The sequence below is a fragment of the Monodelphis domestica genome, chromosome 6 (genome assembly GCF_027887165.1).
Source record: "Monodelphis domestica isolate mMonDom1 chromosome 6, mMonDom1.pri, whole genome shotgun sequence".
Classification (NCBI taxonomy): Eukaryota; Metazoa; Chordata; class Mammalia; order Didelphimorphia; family Didelphidae; genus Monodelphis; species Monodelphis domestica.
This window is the reverse complement of record NC_077232.1, coordinates 230,469,317-230,491,069: the sequence shown is the minus strand read 5'-3', so window position 1 is coordinate 230,491,069 and position 21,753 is coordinate 230,469,317. Positions and strand designations below refer to the sequence as shown.

General features: G+C 36.3%; 1 protein-coding gene across 3 annotated transcripts in view; it reads right to left on the bottom strand.

Moving 5' to 3' along the window:
• The window catches only part of WWC2 (WW and C2 domain containing 2), a 253,145-nt gene that overhangs the window by 177,396 nt on the left and 53,996 nt on the right, over nucleotides 1-21,753 (bottom strand). Inside the window, exon 1 of one of the 3 annotated variants that reach the window (XM_007496083.3) lies at nucleotides 6,083-6,337. The exons of the other annotated variants lie outside the window; for them this stretch is intronic. Coding sequence (XP_007496145.1) covers nucleotides 6,083-6,120 — 38 coding nt within the window. The 5' untranslated portion in view covers nucleotides 6,121-6,337. Of the gene's footprint in view, nucleotides 1-6,082; nucleotides 6,338-21,753 lie in introns of those variants that run through there. 3 annotated transcript variants of the gene reach the window in all.

The window sequence follows — 21,753 nt, the reverse complement described above, 5'->3', positions numbered from 1 at the left end:
CATTTTCTGGCATCCTCTGCATAGAGTAGTAATTTAATCAAGATACAGAGCACTTTCATATAGGATGACAATGACTTATAATGTGCCTTCCCTCCCACAAAACACTTATTCTGAATAAAGTGAACTGAAGGCAATACATATTTCCTTTTGGAAATGAAACAAATATTCTCAATTATGCTTATTCATTAAATACTGGTAACATTGCTGCTGCAATTTCCACTCACTTCTTATTTTTTCTACAGCATTCTTTCTGTTACTGCACACCGTCTCAAGAGGAAATAGGTTTAAACTAGATTTACTGGAAAAAATTAGTAAGAATTTATTATTTGGCTATATAATCATTATGCATTAATCCAAGAAAAAATATATTATACTTATGCCCTCAAAACCCACATGTATACACACATCCCAGCCCTCTACCAACCAAAAAGCATTATCAGTTCTGTTCAGAAAGGAAAATACCATAGCAACAACTCTCCTTGGTTTCACTTATGTCAGAAATGACTGGGTTTAAATCAAAGCTAGCTAGCTTTATAACTTGAGGAACAGGCATCATAGGCAGAAGAGAAAGGAATTAATAAGGGACAGATAAGGGACAGGTGGAGAAGAGGATGCTAACAGTGCTAACAGAGTGACAGGTAGCATACGGTGATAATGGGGGATAACGCTGGGCAAAATGGGAAACAGATGGAAACCAGACAGAGAAGAGTGTACAGTGGATAATGCTGACAGTGACTGAGAGAAATGGGAGCAGAAATGTGAAACTTTAAGCTGATGCATGGTTGTGATGAAAAGAGCAGGAGGTCCAAATAGAGCCCAAAGGTCTCAGGGCTAATTCTCATTATGCTACTTATTGAATTGTAGGATTTCAGACAAGGCCATTTTCCTTCTCTGGGACTGTTTCCTCATATGTAAAATTAGGGACTAGACTAGAGAATCTCTACATCCCTTCTAGTCCTAAATCCTATGATCCTAGAAGAACAGCCATTTCTTAAGTACCTGCTCTTTGTAGGACACCCTGCTAGAGATACTGAGAAGAAGCTAGGTTGTGATAAGGCACAGTGACTGCCTTCATGGAGTAAACCATCTACTGAAGGATGCAGCATAGATACAAATAATCATATACTATATCATATATTGGTATACATTGCTGTCCTTAGTACTGACATCACTGATAATGAATGTCTTTTGACTCATTCATAAATTGAATTTAAGTGAGACAGAGTGGCACAAAGTCATCTCTCTTTCAGTCATCAAAGTCCAGGGCCAAGACAAAAGTCAGGATGGTTGGTGATGGCTAAGGATGTGGTAGATGACCCTGGCTTCTTTGATGTCTAACCAAGCTCTATATACTCCCCCTTGCCTGATAAATTCATTGTCATTGCAACTAACATGGTCTCATTTGCCCCTTCCACTAGGAGAAATCTTCACAAGTGTAAACATTCCCCTTATTGACCAACAGGTTTTAGGGTTGTCAGGTACTCCAAACCTGGTTTAACCTGCTTTCAAAGAAACTTTACCAGGATGTGGCCACCACTCGTGCTACAGTTTGTTGGAACCACAGGTGAGAGCTAGGAGGCAAGTGGGCACCAGAGGAGGATAAGTGGTCCTGAAAAGACTAATAAAGCCTGAGGTACAAACAAAATGCTGTGTTGGAGGGGGGAGGGTTCACAGGGCAGTGTGGGAAGGATAGTTAGAAGTCAGTGTCATCTAGAAGAACACAGGGAAGAGCTCTGAAGGAAATGGTATCTAAGTTGAAAATTAAGGGACAAGTAGATATTCAATATGGAAGGGAATGGGAAAGACATTGCAGGCATAGGAAACAACTCTAATTTGAAAAACACTAGTCTATAGAACATATGGGGCAGCAAAGGGGCAGAGTGGATAGAGCACCAGGCCTGAAGTAAGGAAGATGCATCTTCCTGAGTTCAAATCTGGCTTCAGACACTTGTTAGTTATGTGATCCTGGGCAAGTCACTTGACCATGATGGCCTCGGTTTCCTCATCTATAAAATGAGCTGGAGAAGAAAATGGCAAACCACTCCAGTATCTTTGCCAAGAAATCCCTAAATAGGGTCAAAAAGTGTCATATATGACTGAAATGTCTGAATAACAACAAAATACTAGTTCTAAAGGTAACAGCTTGTCTTGACAGTGAGAATTCACCTATTTTGAAGTGGTACCTTTCATGTCTGACTTGGCATTCCTCTGATACCCATTCGAAAGCCTTCTCACTTTGAGTAATTCTCATGTTTTCTAGTCTATATTTTACATAGGCTCTACCACATTCACTCAATGTAGACCATTCTCTTATTCTTTCACAGAGGTCATCAATACACCAATCATTTCAGTCTCCACAGAGGTCTGACCCACCACCTTTCCCAGTCATATATGTCTTAAGTCAATATACCTTTATTTAAATTAACTGCAAGAATTTGATCAAACTATAAAGAGTAAAATAAGAAAACCTGTAACAGGTAAGTCAGTCACACTGGTGGGAGTGAGAAGGAGGAAAAGCAAAATGAAGATTAGGGAAAAGTTCTTACCCTGAGGTTCTATGAAGGAAACAACATGTACACATACATACATATATACACACAGAGGGGTGTAATGCTAAATTTTTGATAACTGGCTCTCTGCTATGACAAAGTTTTAAATTTAATAAAGCAATCAATCAAAATATATTAAGCACCTATTATGTGTCAGGCATGGAGTCACATGCTAGGAATACAAAAATAGGTAAGAGAGCCCCCGACATTAATGCATTGCTGGTGGAGTTGTGAATTGATCCAACCATTCTGGAGGGCAATTTGGAACTATGCCCGAAGGGTGCTAAAAGACTGTCTGCCCTTTGACCCAGCCATAGCACTGCTGGGTTTGTACCCCAAAGAGATAATAAGGAAAAAGACTTATACAAGAATATTCATAGCTGAGCTCTTTGTGGTAGGAAAAAACTGGAAAACGAGGGGATGCCCATCAATTGGAGAATGGCTGAACAAATTGTGGTATATGTTGGTGATGGAATACTATTGTGCTCAAAGGAATAATAAAGTGGAGGAATTCCATGGAGACTGGAACGACCTCCAAGAAGTGATGCAGAGTGAGAGGAGCAGAACCAGGAGAACATTGTATACAGAGACTGATACACTGTGGCACAATTGAATGTAAAGGACTTCTCTACTAGCAGCAATGCAATGACCCAGGACAATTGTAAGGGATCTATGAGAAAGAACACTTTCCACATTCAGAGGGAAAACTGTCGGAATAGAAACATAGAAGAAAAACAACTGCTTGATTACATGGGTCGATAGGAATATGATTGGGGATGGAGACTCTAAATCATCACCCTAGTGCAAACGACAATAATATGGGAATAGGTTTTGATCAAGGGCACATGTAAAATCCAGTGGAATTTCACGCTGGCTATGAGAGGGGGTGGGGGAAGGTGAGGGAAAGAACATGATTCTTGTAACCTGGGGGAAATATTCTAAATTAACTAAATAAAATTTTCAAAAAAATAAAATATAAAAGAGTCCCTGTCCTCTCAGGGAGCTTGTGAACTAATGATCATTCTGATAATCTTCATTACTAACATATTCCCCATCGCTTCCTTATGTCTAGACAATCAACAAAACAATAAATTGAGCCCAGATTTTCTGAGGTATAAAATGCTCACATTGAATATTTAATAACTGGCTCACTAGAACCTAGGTCTTCTTGACTTTGGGATTAGCCTTCTATATAGTCTCCCAAATACCTGCCTCTAAAAGTGACTTCCACATTAAAGAAATGCTAGCTAGCTATTTTGTTATTATTATTGTTATTGTCTTACCAAGCTTATTAAATATAACTGTTATATAGCCTAATTAGGCTGGTTACTGTTCCCCACACACGATATCCCACCTCTTATCTCTTTCCTCTCATCTCTTTCCTCCTCATAGCCTTTCTTAATTGCTTCTCCTACTTCAGCTGCAGTAAATAGCATCCTATTCCTGACATTTCCTTATATTTACTTACACAGAAGCTGTTGTTATTTCTGATTCAATGTAAAGTTTATTGAGGGTAAAGATTTTCTCTTTCAGCTTTGTAATCTCAGTATGTAATAGTGCCTGACACATGGTAGATATCCAATAAAAGCCTGTTAATTTCTTAACTTGGAATTAACGGAATAGTTTTTGTCTCTTCATAGCTAATTCTGATTTTTCACTTCTGTAGCCTCTGAAGAATCCAAATGCTAATATGAATTCCAATAGTTCATGATTGTAATTTTAAAAACTCATCATAAAAACATGTTTAAAGATGTTCTACTTTAACCCTCAAATTTGTGAAAGTTAATATTTATGGAGCGGTGATTTTTAGATCTTTATGTCAGCTACCTTTTCTTTGGCAGTTGAAGACTGACAGAATACTGAAAAAAATTGGAAAAGAGTACTTGACTGGTTATAACCTTAGAACTAGTACAAAGTGGTAATATGAAATCTACAATTCCAAATGTAATCCAATTAAAAATATAATCCTTATTCCATGACATCTTTAATGTTTAACACACTTTAAATAGAAATTATATAGGAATTAAGTGGGTAGCTAGGTAATTCAGTGGATAGTGTGCCAGGCCTCAAGTCTGGAAGAGATGAATTCAAATCCAGCCTCAGACACTTACTAACTGTATGATCTTGGGCAAGTCACTTAAATCTGGCTTGCCTCAAGTTTCCTCATCTGTAAAATGAAGTCGAGAAGGAAATGACAAACCACTCCAGTATCTTTGCCAAGGAAACCTCAAATGAAGTCACAAAGAGTTGTACACAGCTGAACAACATGAGTTAAATGTCTGACAAAAGCCAGTATAAATGAAAATAATATTTAAACACTTGTTTTAAAAGTTCACATATTTTTTGCACAAAAATATTTATAATAGCTTTTTCTGTGGAGGCAAAGAATTGGAAATTTGAGGGAATGTCCATAAATTGGAGAATGACTGAATAAATTGTGGTATGTGATGGAATTTTATTGTGCTCTAAAGAATGATGAACAGGATGATTTCAGAAAGAGTTGGAAAAACCTCCATGAACTGATGCAGAGTGAAATAAGAAGAACCAGGAAAACACAGTTACAGCAATATTGTGGAATGATCAATTGTGAAAGGCTTAGATACGCTCAGGAATACAATGATCCAGGACAATTCTCAGGGAGTTACGACAAAAAAAAAAATCTAGCTTCAGAGAAAGAACTACTGGAGATGAAAAGTATATCAAATCATACAATTTTTCACTTTTGCTTATTTGGGTTTTTATTTTGGGGTTTGGGTTTTATATGAGTATTCTCTTAAAAAAATGAACAATATGGAAATACATTTTGTATGATAATCCATGCATAAACCAGATCAAATTGCTTACCGGCTCTGGGAAGGGGAAGAAGGAGACAATTTGGATCATATTACTTCAGAAAACTTATGTGGAAAATCATTATTACATATAATTGGTAATTTTTACAAATTTTACAAATAAAAGTTACTTTACAAATAAAAGTTTACAGGTTTTTATTTGTACTGTCCCTACTCTGCTGCAATCTTAGCTACACCTCACTGAATAATCAATAGCTAAATGTGGGCCCCAATGGTAACATACTACTAACAACCAACACTGATACCATTACTAATGACAACATATTTCTGTCTGGCTTTATGGTTTGTAAATCAAAAGGTTTTCTTCACAATATCCCAGTGAGGTGTATACTACAGTTAATATCTTCAACAATGGCCATTTCTACACAACAGGAAATGTCAGGTGTTGGCCACTGTACTCTGCAATATCATTTGCATTTATATCTAGCCATTACCTTCTCTTCACTCACAAGACCATACCATCTTGGAGTTGAGATCATTGTTATCTCTATGAAATAAACTCCCAATTGGTCTCCTTGTCTCAAGTCACTCCTCATTCTAATCCACTTTCCATACTGCTTCCAAATGATTTTCCCATGCCAAATACATCAAATATACCACTTCCCCTCTAAATAAAGTCCCGTAGTTTCCCTATTACCCATTGTACTGATATTGATTTGAATATGTGATTGTGTTACCTACCTCCCAAGGCTGTTAAAAGGGTAGAGATCTGTATCCATTAAAACAAGATACAGGAGATATTAAAATTTCCTAATGACCTTAAACGTTTTCAACAACTTTTCTTCTGTTTTATTATTTCTGAAATGTAGGCTCTTATATCATTCATCTAGAGGAGCTCCTTTTTCCCCAGAAAATATTCATATAACTATAATGCCAGTGTTGCTATGGAGACAAGAAATGCTGAAGCTATTCCAGAATGCAACAGTTGGTGATGTATAGAACTTGGATTTCTGGGGCTATTTCATATAAGCTATACTCCATAATATTGTACATTATAAAAACTGGAAAGAGAATTAACAACTTGACACAAGAACTTCATAGCCTTACCCAAATAATAAACTCCATGAAAACTAGAATAGACCAAATAGAAGGTCATGACTCCATGAGTCAACAAAGTTGAAAGAAAATAAAGAGAAGAAAATATAAGATATGCAATAATAAAAAACAACTGACCTGGGGGATAAAACTTAAGAATCTGAAAGTAAAGCAGGAAAAAAAGGAGGGGCTTAGACATCTGAGGTCAAGAAGTCACAAAAGAAAACCAGAAGGCAATGTGGAAAATAAAATTCACCAGACACCTCTGAAAAGAAACCCACAAAATGAATAGGAATATTATAGCCAAAATCCAGAGCTTCCATATAAAATAAAAAATACTGCAAGAACCCAAAAAGAATTCAAGCTCACTTGTGATTTAGCAGTTAGCATTATAAAAATACAAAAAACCTAAAATATGATATTACAACAGAGCCTGAGAGGGTGGGTGTGGGGGGTGGAAGGGAGAAGAGTTAATGAAATAGAAGACTTCCAAGCATTCCTGACTAAAAAACCAGAGCTATGACGAAACTGAAATACAAACACAGAAATTAAAAGAATCATAGAAAAAATAATCCTTAGTGAATAATCATAAAGGTCTAAATAAGGATAAATTGTTTACAATCTATTTTTAGAGAGATGATACATATGTCCCCTCTACACTTTTTCATTATCCGGAATCAAAGAGGGAATCTAATTAGGCAGAGGCCCTGGGAATGATTCTGTTATAATGATCTTAAAAGAAGAATGAAAAAGGATGGAAAAAGGAATACACCAGAGTGGAAGAAGAAAGAGGAAGATTGGGGGAAATTATCTCACATAATTGAGGTAGTCAAGTAATACTTATTATACAAGTGAAGTGAAAGGGGAAGTGGTTGACAAAATTGAAACCTCATTCTTATCTAAATCAATCAAAGGAGAGAAGAACACATATACACACACATATATACACAGTAGAGTGAACACCTTAACAGGGAATCAAGGGGGAAAGGAAAAGGTGAGGCAGGGAGGAATTAGAAGGAGAGCTGACAAAGGGGGGAATCAGTTCTAAGCAAAACAAACTCTAAAGCAGATAGATCTAGAAGAGGGATTTAAAAGAAGAGAAAAAAGGATAAGAGCTCATGATTGTGCTTTGCCTGAGGGAAAGAAGATAGGGAGGGAAGCTGATCAATATAAAGACCAGCCATGACTCCACTAAATTCAACAAACTGGTAGTATGTACCTCCTAATAGAGGGGTAATGAACTCAAAATACAGATTGAAACTTTGGTGTGGGATTGGAGGGGAAAACATGACCAGTGTAGAAATTTGTTTTGCTTCACTATACATGACTGTAAAAAGTAATAAAACTAAATAGAAAAAATAAAATCTCCCCAGCTGGTTTTGAAAAATGGAGAAAGATCCAGGGAAGAAGGTCACTCTGGAAAATAGGAACAGTAACCTTGACCTCATCAACAGTTCCTTATGGGTCTAGTCCAACCCAACTGATATGATCCTGCCAAGAGGTTATAATAAAAACTGAGAATGTGGACTGACTGCACCTTTCTCTCAGACAGTGAATCTCAAGTCACTATTATTTTCCAACCATTGTATGAGAAACATTTTAGTAAAGTACCTTTAAATTCTATGAAGAGCTTATACTTGGTATAATAAATAATAAAGACTATCTACAGGGAGGATGCATTGAGGTGAGCTTCAAGTTTCTTAAGGAAGTTTGGTATCAACAGGAAAGTGGACACTGTGATTCTGAAGTGTCCACATCCAATAACACTCATGTGTCAGCACTGATTAGAACCAATGCCAGCCTACTCAAAATATATGCAAGAATTTGGAAGCAACAAACTTGGGCATACTTTGACCATCCATGCAGTCAGTACACAGGCTTACAGGAGCACAGAATCAAGCAGTGACCACAAGAACACTGGTCCCTAGTGGATCTGAATGCATTTTATTTTAGTGAAATCTCAATAACAGAAGAATATGAGGAATCACTGGAAGTAGAATTCAATATGAGAAGAGGTATGTTCTTATAAAGAAATAAGGATAACCCCCATTGCCTAGCCCTTACCATTCTTCTGCCTTGGAGCCAATACACAGTATTGACTCCAAGACAATGGTAAGTGTTTTAAAAATAAATAAAATAAAATAAAGGAATAAGGACATGGGATACCTGAGAACAATTTGCTTTTCCATGACCATTCCATAAAAGATCTAGGAAGATTCTTTTATCTGTAATGGAAGACCTCAGTAACCATCTCAAAGAAAGGGTAGTTAATGGCATCATTACAGAGTCCAAAAGCAAATTGCATCCTCCCTGCCCCAATCAATCAACAAATATTTATTAAGCACCTTCCATGTGCTAAGCACTGTGCTAGGGATCCAAGTATAAAGTATGAAGCAATCTCTATTCGTGAGAGGCTCCCTTTCCAAGAGAGGTGACAAGAAGTATGTAGAAAATGATATACAATATAAGGTTAATAAGTATAGGCATAGACAAAGTAGTTAAATACAAAGAAGTTTAGGAGGAAAAGGATCAGCAGGTCAAGGAATCAGGAAAGACTGGCTATGGGAAAATGTGCCTAAGCTGTATCTTAAAGGAAGAGAGGTACTCTTAGGATAGTTTTTTACTTTCTAAACACTAAATATCCCCAAAAGTCTTAAGTGTAGTTTAAGCTTTAATACCTGAATTGCATACAGTCGACAAAGATTTAAGTATCTGCTATGTGCTAGACACTGGGCTAAGCACTAAGGGTTCAAATACAAATAAAGACAAAGACAGCCCCTGCCCTTTTAGGTTACAGTCCAATAAGGAGAAAAACCCACAAAAAGAAGCTAAAAAGGAGGCAGGATAAAGCAAGGGTATGACAGAAGAGTAAGAGAGGTCAAAAAATAGAATAGCTGCTGGGAAATGTAGAGAAAAACTGTGCTGAGATCCTTCTTTAAATAGAGGTTCAGTGAATAAAGGGCCAGATCTGGTCTGGGAAGGACCTGGGCTCAAATCTGGTCTCAAGACAGTCTCTAGCTGTGTGACCCTAGGCAAGTCACTTACCCCCAAATGCACAGTCCTTACCACTATTCTGCCTTAGAATTGACACTTGATATGATTCTAAGACATATAGTAAGGGCTTAAAAATAAACAAATAAATAAATAGAGAGCCTCAAGCCCATAGCTATGCTCAGAAGAAGAGACAATTAGGGGGCAAAAGTGAACTGATGAGAGATGAGTAGCAGGCAGATTTAATCTTGCAGAGATTTCCCAAAGAGTTTTCAGGCAAAAGTAGACATGCTGATGTGGCAAACTGGGGACATTAATTCATTGCTGGTGGAGTTGTGAACTGATCCAACCATTCTGGAGGGCAATTTGGAACTATGCCCAAAGGACGATAAAAGAATGTCTACCCTTTGATCCAGCCATAGCACTGCTGGGTCTGTACCCCAAAGAGATAATGGACACAAAGACTTGTACAAAAATATTCATAACTGCACTCTTTGTGGTGGCCAAAAATTGGAAAACGAGGGGATGCCCATCAATTGGGGAATGGCTGAGCAAATTGTGGTATATGTTGGTGATGGAATACTATTGTGCAAAAAGGAATAATAAAGCGGAGGAATTCCATGGAGACTGGAGCGACCTCCAGGAAGTGATGCAGAGCGAGAGGAGCAGAACCAGGAGAACATTGTACACAGAGACTAACACATTGTGGTACAAGAGAACATAATGGACTTCTCCATTAGTAGTGGTGTAATGTCCCTGAACAATCTGCAGGGATCTAGGAGAAAAAACACTGTTCATAAGCAGAGGACAAACTGTGGGAGTAGAAACACCGAGGAAAAGCAACTGCCCAACTACAGTGGTTGAGGGAACATGACAGAGGAGAAACTCTAAACGAAACTCTAATGCAAATACTAACAACATGACAATGGGTTCGAATCAAGAACACATGTGATACCCAGTGGAATCACACGTCAGCTATGGGGGATGGGGGGTAGGAAAAGAAAATGATCTTTGTCTTTAATGAATAATGCTTGGAAATGATCAAATAAAATATTATTTAAAAAAAAAAGAAGACATGCTGAAAATTTACAAAGAACAAAGAACTGCACAAGGGTTTTTTTGGGACACCCAGTCTTCTTTTAAATGGTGAATTCCCCGATTGAATATAATTAGCTCCTTTAGAGCTTTACCATATTGGTAATTTACCAATTACCAATTTTTAATTACCATATTGGAAATTAAAGCTGATAAAATGTTAATGTATTTATTAATCATTTAAAAATAACAATAAGCACACTACAAGTTATAATATATTTCTATAAGAACTATATTTTCTAAAAAAATAATTATTTTAAAAAGGCATAGCAGTACATTTTTTTTAGAAATCTCTTAAACATCTGACTTCATAGAAAACAACTGGATTCTTCTCTCTATTATGGCATTCATTCTGTTGCTATGTTGTTTTGATTAAAGTATATGAAGAAAACCTGACCTCACACAAAAATGTAATGGAGAAAAAGGATGAGGATTTTAAAAAGCAAATAACACCTTAGTATTATTATGAAAATAGCTCTGACCTCACAGACCTCCTGAAAGTATCTTTGGTGGAAGAAGGGGGAAATGGGCCACACTTTGACAACTGATCTATTAGACTATTCCTTGAAACCAGATTTTTTCCTTTTACATACAATAGTAGCACTGATTACAAAATATAATCTCTTTTTCAAAGAGAGGTATTTTTCTACAAGGGAAAAATGCCTGCCTGCCTAATAATCTCACATACATCTTTTGTACTCAAGGAGGTAAAGTAGAGTTTAAGGATGGTTTGAACAAGATCAGCTGACTACAGAGCTGTAATTTCACAGACTTCTAGAATTTCTTATAACCTACTTTTTTTTTAAACTACTCAAACCAAAAGGATTACATGATCAAGCCACTCTAAGCATTTGGTTTATATTCCCATTCATTTTTAGCAATGGAACAGCAAAAAAAAAATTAGCATAAACATAAATCTACTTGGCTAGAAAATATTTTGTTGTGCTTGTATTTACCTCAATGAGCTAGATAGCATATTTTGATTTTATATGTTTTTAAATAAAAATTCTACCTGAAATAAGTTTCTTCCACAATGTTTCATGTTATCAAGTTATCCTTGATCTCAGAAAATGCTTCATCTCCAGTAAAAAGGGCAACAACCAAAATCCAAAATCCTAAATGCACTTTAAAATATAGCCAAAACTTTGGCAGTTCCTTTCCATTTTTCTTTTCTTTTTCAACATGTCAAGTTTCATTTAAAGAAATCATCTTTTTTAAAAGCATTCTTTGAAATTCCAAAAAACTTTTAACAGTCCTGTCAGAATCTCAGAAGCTTCAGAAGCCACATAGTAGAATTCCCAGCCCATAAAAGTTCTTTCTACAATATATCCAAATCTTGAACCTAGCCTTTACTTAAAGATCTTCAGTGAAAGAAAGCCACTAAGACAATTGATTTAAGACAATTGATTCTATTTTTGGTTAGTTCTAAATGTTTCAGAATTTTTTTCATTCTTTGTATATGCTTCTTTGTAATTCTCCCCATTACTCCAGTATATACATGCCAGCAACATAAATGCCCACTTCCACATGACATCCTATCATATCCATGAGAATGAGAACATCAAGGTGACAAATTAAGAGTGCTAAGCTTGGAGTCAAAAAGATGAGTTCAAATTCAGCCTCAGACATTTGCTAGCTATGTGATCCTACACAAGTCACTTAAACTCTCCAACTCAACTTCTTCAACAGTTAGAGATCCAATCAAGCCCACCCATCCTGTGCAACTTCTATTCATGTCTTTCAATAACTTCAAAACAAGGGGTTCCATCCAATATGCTGAACACTTTCCTCCTGTTCTCATAGCAGAAGACAATGTTGATCTTGAGTTAGGGATTACCCATTTGTTGACATTTGATTAAGCAACATAGGCAACCTCTGAATTTTTTCTAAACAACAAAAATGGTATATGTGGGGTCCAAAGACTGCCGAGTGTGAACAACAGTAAGACAAGAACCTCCTTAACATCCATCCACACATTCTTATTCAAAGTTGTACAGGTTACCTATGGCTCCCTTGACTACTTTTGACAACTTGATCTAGATGATGAGATTTCTTTGTAGAAAAATTAACTAATGGTCCAATGAAGTTTCTCTTCCTAAGACCATAAGGGACAAAATAGCAAACAATTACAAATGGTGGGGGTGTGGGGGGGAGGGTTGATATGGTTTATTTGTAAGAAATGTGGAAGTCATGAAGATTTTTAAAGGTTCTTTAAGGTTTTTTTATTCAATGATATTTTATTTTCCCAATTACATATAATAACAATTTTTAACATATGTTTACTATAATTATAAACTCTAAATTTTCTCCCTCCCTTCCTTCCATCCAATTTGACCTGGGTGATACATGTATTATCATACAAAACAAACTTCCATATTGATCACGGTTGTAAGAGAATATTCATAAAAAAACCAAAATCGCAAAATGAAACCATCAATTAACTTCTGTGAAAGATAGTATGCTTTGATTTGCAGTCCATCTAGAACAGTTCTTTCTCTGAAGGTATTAGCATTCTTGATCCTAAGTCCCTCAGAATTGTCCTGGATCACTGTATGGCTGAGGGTAGCTAAATCTTTCATAGCTGATCATTTTACAATATTGCTGTCATTGCGTACAATGCTCCCCCAGCTCTGCTTACTTCACTCTGTGTCTATCTCTATCTACCTCTATCCAGGTAGATCTTTTTCTGAACCCATCTGTTCATCATTTCTTTTTTTTTTGTCTTAAAATTTTTTATTTAATTAATTAATTTAGGATATTTTTCCATGGTTACATGATTCATGTACTATCTCTCCCCTCCTCCCACCCCCCTCCTATAACCAATGTGCAATTCCACTGGGTTTTACATGTGTCATTGATCAAGACCAATTTTCATATTATTAATATTTGCACTACAGTGATCGTTTAGAGTCTACATCACCAGTCATATCCCCATCAACCCATGTGATCAAGCAGTTCTTTTTCTTCTGTGTTTCTGCACCCACAGTTCTTCCTCTGGATGTGGGTAGTGTTCTTTCTGATAAGTCCCTCAGAATTATCTTGGATCATTGCATTGCTACTAGTAGAGAAATCCATTACATTCCATTGTGCCATAGTGTATCTGTCTCTGTGTACAATGTTCTCCTGGTTCTGCTCTTTTCACTCTGCATCACTTCCTGGAGGTTGTTCCAGTTCACATGGAATTCCTCCAGTTCATTATTCCTTTGAGCACAATAGTATTCCATCACCAACATATGCCACAATTTGTTCAGCCATTCCCCAGTTGAAGGGCATCCCCTTGTTTTCCAATTTTTGGCCAACACAAAGAGTGCAGCTATGCATATTTTTGTACAAGTCTTTTTCCTCATTATCTCTTTGGGGTACAAACCCAGCAGTGCTATGGCTGGATCAAAGGGCAGACAGTCTTTTAGCACCCTTTGGGCAGAGTTCCAAATTGCCCTCCAGAATGGTTGGATCAATTCACAACTCCACCAGCAGTGCATTAATGTCCCAACTTTGCCACACCCCCTCCAGCATTCATTACTTTCCTTTGCTGTCACATTAGCCCATCTGCTAGGTGTGAGGTGATACCTCAGAGTTGTTTTGATTCACATTTCTCTAATTATAAGAAATTTAGAACACTTTTTCATGTGCTTATTGATATGCTTATCATTTCTTATAACACAATAGTGTCCCATCACCAACATATAGCACAATTTGTTCAGCCATTCCCCAATGGATGAACATCCACTTAACTTTCCCACCACAAAAAGAGCTACTAGAAATATTATTGTAAAAGTAGATCTTTTCTCCTTTTTTTATGATCTCTTTGGATCATAGATCCAGTAGTAAACAATTACAAGTTAAGACATATTAATCAAATGCCCCTCGTACTTGTAACTTGTGTGAACAAAATACCCAATTCCTTGGCCAACATTCCACCATATATATTATCTTACCCCTGTTACAAGGATTCTGCACCTGGCTTCCTAGCATTTTGGGACTCTGAAAGTAGATGGAGGAAGGGGGTTACATCTTTATTTTCACTAACCTCTACTACAAATTTAGGATTTTCTTCCATCACAATTTTTTTTTCTTAAAAAATGTGTTATGAAAAAGGATCCATAGACTTCCCCATGCAGCTAAAGAGGTTTATGGCATAAAAAAGGTAAAGAATTCTTATACTATTAAAATGTAAGCTCATTAAGAAGACAGGGAATGTCTACCCTTTGTTCTTTTTAGCCTTTACCTTACCTCTTACATCTGTCTTCAAAGGCATAAGAGCAGTAAGGGCTAGGCAGTTGGGGCTAAATGACTTGCCCAAGTTCATACAACCAGAAATGTCTGAGGCCAAATTTGAACTTAAGTCCTCTCAACTCCAGGCACCTTATCAACTGAGCCAACTAGCAACCAACCCCTGCCTTTCTTTTTGTATTTATGTCATCAGCACAGCATAACGGTTAGTAAACAGAAAGGAATTATTAAATATTTTTTCATTCATTTAAAAATATTTAGGAGGTCAGTGGGATGGTTCAGTAGATGAACCAGGCCTAGAGATGGGAGGTCCTGGGTTCAAATTTGACCTCAGATACTTCCTAGTGTGACCCTGGGCAAGCCACTTAACCCTCATTGTCTAGCCCTTACCACTCTTCTGCCTTGGAAAAATACACAGTATTGATTCTAAGATGGGAGGTAAGGGTTTTTAGAAAAAAATATTTAGAGTAATCATAGATATTAATTTTCCCAGTTGAAATATTTGTAATTTACCACTACACTGCAAATAGATGCCTGGCTAGAAATGACCAACTTGAAGATCCCCTAAAATAGCACCAAGTAGAAAATATTGTCACAATTGATTTGTATAGTCATATTGAAAGGATAATGAATGTTTCTTTTTTCCGATATATATTATTACTATAAACACAACACTTACAGCCAATTCTAACAAATCCACAACAGAAGCAAAGATAGGAAATACCTACAAAGAAAACCAAAACTTGTACCTTTATGCCATATAACAGGGAGCAGGAGGGGGAACACACAATAACATATATTAACAAAATAAAATCTGACAAGCACAATATTTGTACAATTCCTTCTTCAAATCTATCTGTACTTATAAATCCCAATTCTCTTATTTTCTTTGTTGTTAATAAGCAATGTATAAGCTGTCCTGTCTACCAATCTCACTTTGTATCACTTCATACATGTACATATATCTCTGTATTCTTCCCTGTATTACAACACCATAATATTCCATTACATTTATATTATCATATTTTATTCAATCTATTCTCTTAAATGGGGCATATAGGCTGTTGTCACTGTTCTCCTCTCACAAATGAAGCATCCAGAAACATTTTTTTACCAGATAATTCTTTTTTCTTCTTAAAAAAAAATAAAATAAAAAGCACCCTTTCTTTCCTCTTAATAACAACCCTAACACAGAAGAACAAGGGCTAGGCAAATGGGATTAAGTGACTTGCCCAAGGTCATAATGCTAGGAAGTATCTGTGATCACATTTGAACCCAAGACCTTCTATCTCCAGGTCTGGTGCTCTAACCACTTTTCTACCTAGCTGCCTCTTTCTTCTTTTTTTTTAAATAATTTAATCCATGGCCCAACAAACAGCTTCATGTTTTCAGGGACAATTCCATCTTGAGATCTATTCAATAATTGCTACTCACATGGAATTTCCCCTTTTAGAAAGATCAGAATCTGCCCTACTTCAGTGCATATGAAAAGGAATCAGTAATCCAAAAAAAGTCCTTAGTTTGGCTTGTTTTCTTCATATCAATCACAAATCTTATTATGTTTAACTTTTTTTTCTATTTAGGTTTTTTTTTTCACTTCACCAAGTAGATCTTTTTAACTGAGGCTATCCAGCACAATACATTGATCTGGGATAACTGCACTGGCTATATCCAGATTTCAGAAAATGTAAAAAATGTTAAAAGATTCTATCAAAGATAACAGCAACAGGGGGCAGCTGGGTAGCTCAGTGGATTGAGAACCAGGCCTAGAGATGGGAGGTCCTAGGTTCAAATCTGACCTCAGCCACTTCCTAGCTGTGTGACTTTGACTCCAAGACAGAAGGTAAAGGTTTAAAAAAAAGATAACAGCAAACGATTCTCTCTCTCTCTCTCTCTCATATATATATATATATATATATATATATATATATATAATCTTTCATCCAAGCACTATTAAAGAGTTCATTTTTCAGTTTCCATGTGGGTTAAAAACTTTTACGCATAGCAGCACCCCAAAAAAATTGATTCATACTCATGCCCTCTCTCTATAGTCTCCTTCTAACTGCCCTAATAATGACAAGCTTCTTATGAGTTACAGGTATCATTCCTGATAGCCAGACGCTATATTCTGAGTCATCACATCTATTACTTATATCTGAAAATTTTTGTTTTAGTTCTCTCAACAATATTTTACTTTTCTGGAAATGTACTTCTTAATTTTTTCCAAAATGTCTATGATTTTATATTGGGCTGTGTATTAGTGGGGAAATTGAAGATGGAACCAAAGTTCCAGCTACTTGGGGAATAAATACTTCCTTCCTCCTCTTCCCCCCAAGTTGGGCTGATAACAAATGGAGTCAGTTCTGACTGGGCTAAAAGGGGTAAGTAAACTTCCTCTTAGCCCTCCTTTCTTGAATGATGTTCTTTGGAGTTCCCCTCCTAATACATTGAATCTGATTTAAGTCTCTATTAAAATCAAGATGTCTATTTATTTAAGGTATAAAGGGTTGAAGGGTAATAAGGACAGAGGGAAAAGGAAATCCCTAGCTATTTCCTATACAGATCTGGGGGATTTGAACCAGGGTCTTTCTTCAGGATAAGCTTTGAGGTTCCCCTAAGCAACAAACTTCTTTATCCTAAGTGTCACCAGTTGAAAGATAAGATCTTCTATGGCTCAGGCAAAAGGATTGAGAAAATGGGTATCTTCAAAGCAAAGGTCAGTTCCTTCTTTCAGCTCCAGAAGCAAGAACCTCCTCCAGCTTTCTAAATGCCCCCCTCCTGAGCTTGGCTGAAAAGTTCCATAACATCCCCCAAAGTCAGCTGACGTTCCATTTCCTCTTTTCCTGAGATAGCTTGTCAAAATTCAATCATTCCATTGCTTCTGGTCTTTCCCTCTTATACAGCTACAGTAAATGTTTTAGGCTATTTCTATTTATCATCTAGGTTTTCTACTCTTTGGGGGTTTTTATTTTTATTCTCTAAATCATGATCATTTTACTCTCTTGTGTTCTAATTTATTTTTATTCTTGGTTCAGTTCCTAATATGATTTTAAAATTTTTCTGAAATTCTTCATTTCCTCTTGGAAATTGACTTACCATTACTGTTTAAACTAATTCAATAATTCTGTATTATCCATCTACTTGAGCTCATCATTTTTGTAATGTATCACTTTCAGTTTTCATGATAGAATTATATAGAATATTCTTAAAAATTATATACTGTATTTTTATGCTATAGTATTTTAAATAGTATTCTAGTATATATGTATATATGGTATTTTTAATGGTATAGTATTTTTAAATTATATTGAATTTCTTCATTTATTTTCTTTTTTGGCACATTTTTATTATTATGTGTGGTCTTGGCTATTTTTCTTTTTTGGTGTTTCCATTGTTTGGTTTTTTTAGGGAATTTGAGAAACCTAGCTTCTTTGCAACTTCCTAAACCACTATTTGAATAGAATTTCCTCTCCTGGTTTGAATGATTAATATTTATAGTTTAACAAAAAATTGTAATTCATGACTATAAATTCCAGCATCTCATTAGGAGGCATGAACCTTAAAACTAAAATTAAAGCAAAATAACTATTGATTTGGAATGCATGATTAGTAATGAGAAAACACCATCCCTCTGAATTAGCTAGCCCTAGGACATGCTTCTTTGCATTCAGCCCTCCACCAGCAAAGCATCTTGCCATCTGTTCTGCTACTTACGTTTCCCTCTTGCTCTGGAAACAGTAATCAAAACTATGATTTTTACTAGAAAGGGCATGTCAGTATACTGTTCCATGTCTCTACCCACAATCCACGGGATGACCTAGACCGAAACTCCCTTCCCTGGCCACAATCCACTGATTAGTGCCATATTCCTCTAATAATTGTAACTTATACTTCCTGTCACACAGTAGGAGCTACTTAAATATTTGTTGATTGAAAAATATTCTTATTAAACACTATGTAATTGTCAATACAAAGAGATAGAATGCATTAAATATTTCAGAATTAGTTCAATAATTAAATGAAAGACTAAGCTTTTCATCCTTGGAAACATTTTTTCCTCTAAGAAGAATAAATTATTGTGGCAAATTACCTGCTATCTCCAAAATTTTTCAATTTAGATTATGAAGAGACCTCAGTGGCCAGAAAGTTCAATCTATCCTAGAAAGGAAAGCCCACTATAACTATATTTTACTTTTATCATTTTCAAGGCAGAGGTGAGAGATGATGGAAATTGTCATTGTATCTTTCTCAGACAGGAACACCCCTTATCTAAAATTGTTTTTGGATTTATGCTAGTCAGAATAACCCAAGGAAATCTGTGAATTGTTTCTTGGAATACTGAACAAAAAAGGGGAGGGGAAAGGAGAGCACACTTTGAAGACCTAGTTTAGGACCTCCACAAATATACATTTGCTAGCCTAGGAATAATCCTATTATAACTGGCTCCAAATATGACAGTGGACACAGACTGGAAACAATCATGAAATACCCACAGACCAAGTTTGCTAGAGGAAAAAAAAAGATCTTTGTATGTAGCCAAATTATTTTTAATGCATTCCTATTTTAATAGTTTCAAATACATGTGGCTGGAAAATGATACTTTACTGGTTGCTGCTAAATTTACTATACCCTTACAACATTTATTGGGGACTAGAACCTACTCCATCTTCCGTATAAATCATAGTTGATGTCGTATTTGCTTAAGACTATGATCTTGTCAGACTTTATCAACTATACAAGCCCATGAATGTGCAATACTTAGAAACGACCAGCAAGAAATGCCTCCAGGCTCCAAGAATGGGGCAGGATGTTAGTGCTCTTCTTCATGTGGCATATGCATATGGAGAGGGTGATGGTTTTGCAAATTTCATGTAAAAATGGGGTCTTATTACTTCTCAGGGTAAAGGCAAAGAAGTCAACCTTTAGGCCAGCAGATCTCTAAAGCAATTAAGTAAATTTAAAGAATTTAAGTTGTAACCAAGGAATAATGTTTGAAATTGGCCAAATTAAAAAAAAAGAAAAAGAAAATGCAATAAAATAAAATAATATCAGAAAAAAGTCAAAAAAAAAGGAATTTAAGCAAAATTTTTTCCTTTTTTTAATAATTGTGAAATTCCATTTTTCTATTCCAAATTTTTGATTATTATGAATTTTAAAGGCAGTCCTTGAATTTGATCAGCAACATTAAAATACAGACAATTCCTCCTTATAATAATAATAATAATAATAGCTAAGATTTATAGAATGTTTTAAAATTTGTGGGGAAGATATCTCCTAGTCATGTATTATTCATTCATTTGACCCCCATTTATTCAGTATTATCTGCCAATCAAGACAGTCTCTACCTCATGGAGCTTAATGAATAGGTATAATCACGAAAGGCAGCTTGAAAGAATGCCTACATGGTTGACCTTGGAATCAGAGAAGAACAAGGTTCTAATTCTCCTTCTGAAGCATATTATGAATGGACAAGTCATTTCAGAGTCCCTCACCTAGCCAACTCTCCAGACTTAAGTTATGGGAATGTATCCAATCTACATGAATGGTGGGAGCTTCAATAAATCGTAGTCACTTTCCTACCAGAAGTTCCCTGCATCAGTGAAAGAACAGATCTGGGCTAAAAAGGGAGGGGGAGGAGGGGGGAGGAATAAGACAAACAGAAAAATGCAGGAGCTAAATACTACCAAAAGGTATCTCAAACCACCACTTTTAAGCAGCCTAGCCTCTCCTCTTTCACTGATAAGACGGAGACCATCCAAAGGGAATGCCTTCATTAGAGGATTTCTCGGCTACATGCTAAGACTAATTCCACTACCTGCATCCTTGACTTTTGCCAAGTCTTTCTCATACATCTTTAATGATTACCTTGCTACTACTGGCTTACTACCATCTGTCTATATGCACACTCAAGTATCCCTAGTCATTAAGGAATCTCAGAGTTGGCAGGGACTGCCTGGTCTTGTCCAAACCATATCAGAACAAGAATGATGAGCAAGAATTTATTAAACATCAACTGGGTACCAGGATAACAGGCACTGTACTGGGTGGTAGAGATACAAAGACAAGTGAAATAGTTCTTGCTTCAAGGAACTTACATTTAATGGGGCAAACATGATCATGTAAATATATATAAAATGCACAAACATATAAACAAAATATAATTAAACAAAATATAAATATAATTTGAAGATTTGGACAGCTAAATGGCACAGTGAATAGAGTACCAGAGTTGGAGCTATAAAGTCCCTAGTTCAAATCCAGCTTCAAGTACTTACTAGCTGTGTGACTCTGGACAGGTCATTAATTCCTGTTTGCCTCAGTTTCCTCATCTAAAAAAGGAACTAGAGAAGGAAATGGCAAACCACTACAATATCTTTGTTAATAAAATCCCAAATGGGGTCACAAAGAGGTAGATTTGACTGAAAAGACTTAAACAATAATAAAATTTGAGGGTTTGGGGCACTAGGAGCTGGAAGGGAGAGGGAAAAGCCTCATGTAGGAGGTAGTATTAAGAGCTAGAGGTCAAGAGAGAATCCATTCCAAGCATGGAGAAAAGCCAGGGCAAAGATATGGAGATAGAAAATGGAATATTGTAGGTGAAATGTGAGAAGGAGCAAGAAGCCTAGTTTGACCGGACCACAAAGTATCTGGGGAGACAGGGCAGAGGTGATGCTTATTTAGCTGGAAAGATAAGTTGGAGGAAGGCTGTGAAGAACTTCCAATATTTAGCAAAGGAGAATAAGTTCTAGAACATACCTGACAAATTGTGAAGACTTAGAGTAAGGAGGAACTTTAACTCCCAAGATACCCCGCTCTATTTTTGGATTGCTTTCAACATGAGAACCAATTCAACACCCTGCGTCTCTCTGAAGCCAAGCATAAAAATTTCCCTCCTACTTAATATAGCCCTCCAAATACTTGACAACTAGCAAGTCCCCTATCTCCTCTTCTCCAGGATAAAAATCTTCCATTTCTTTAATTGATTCTCATATGGCCTA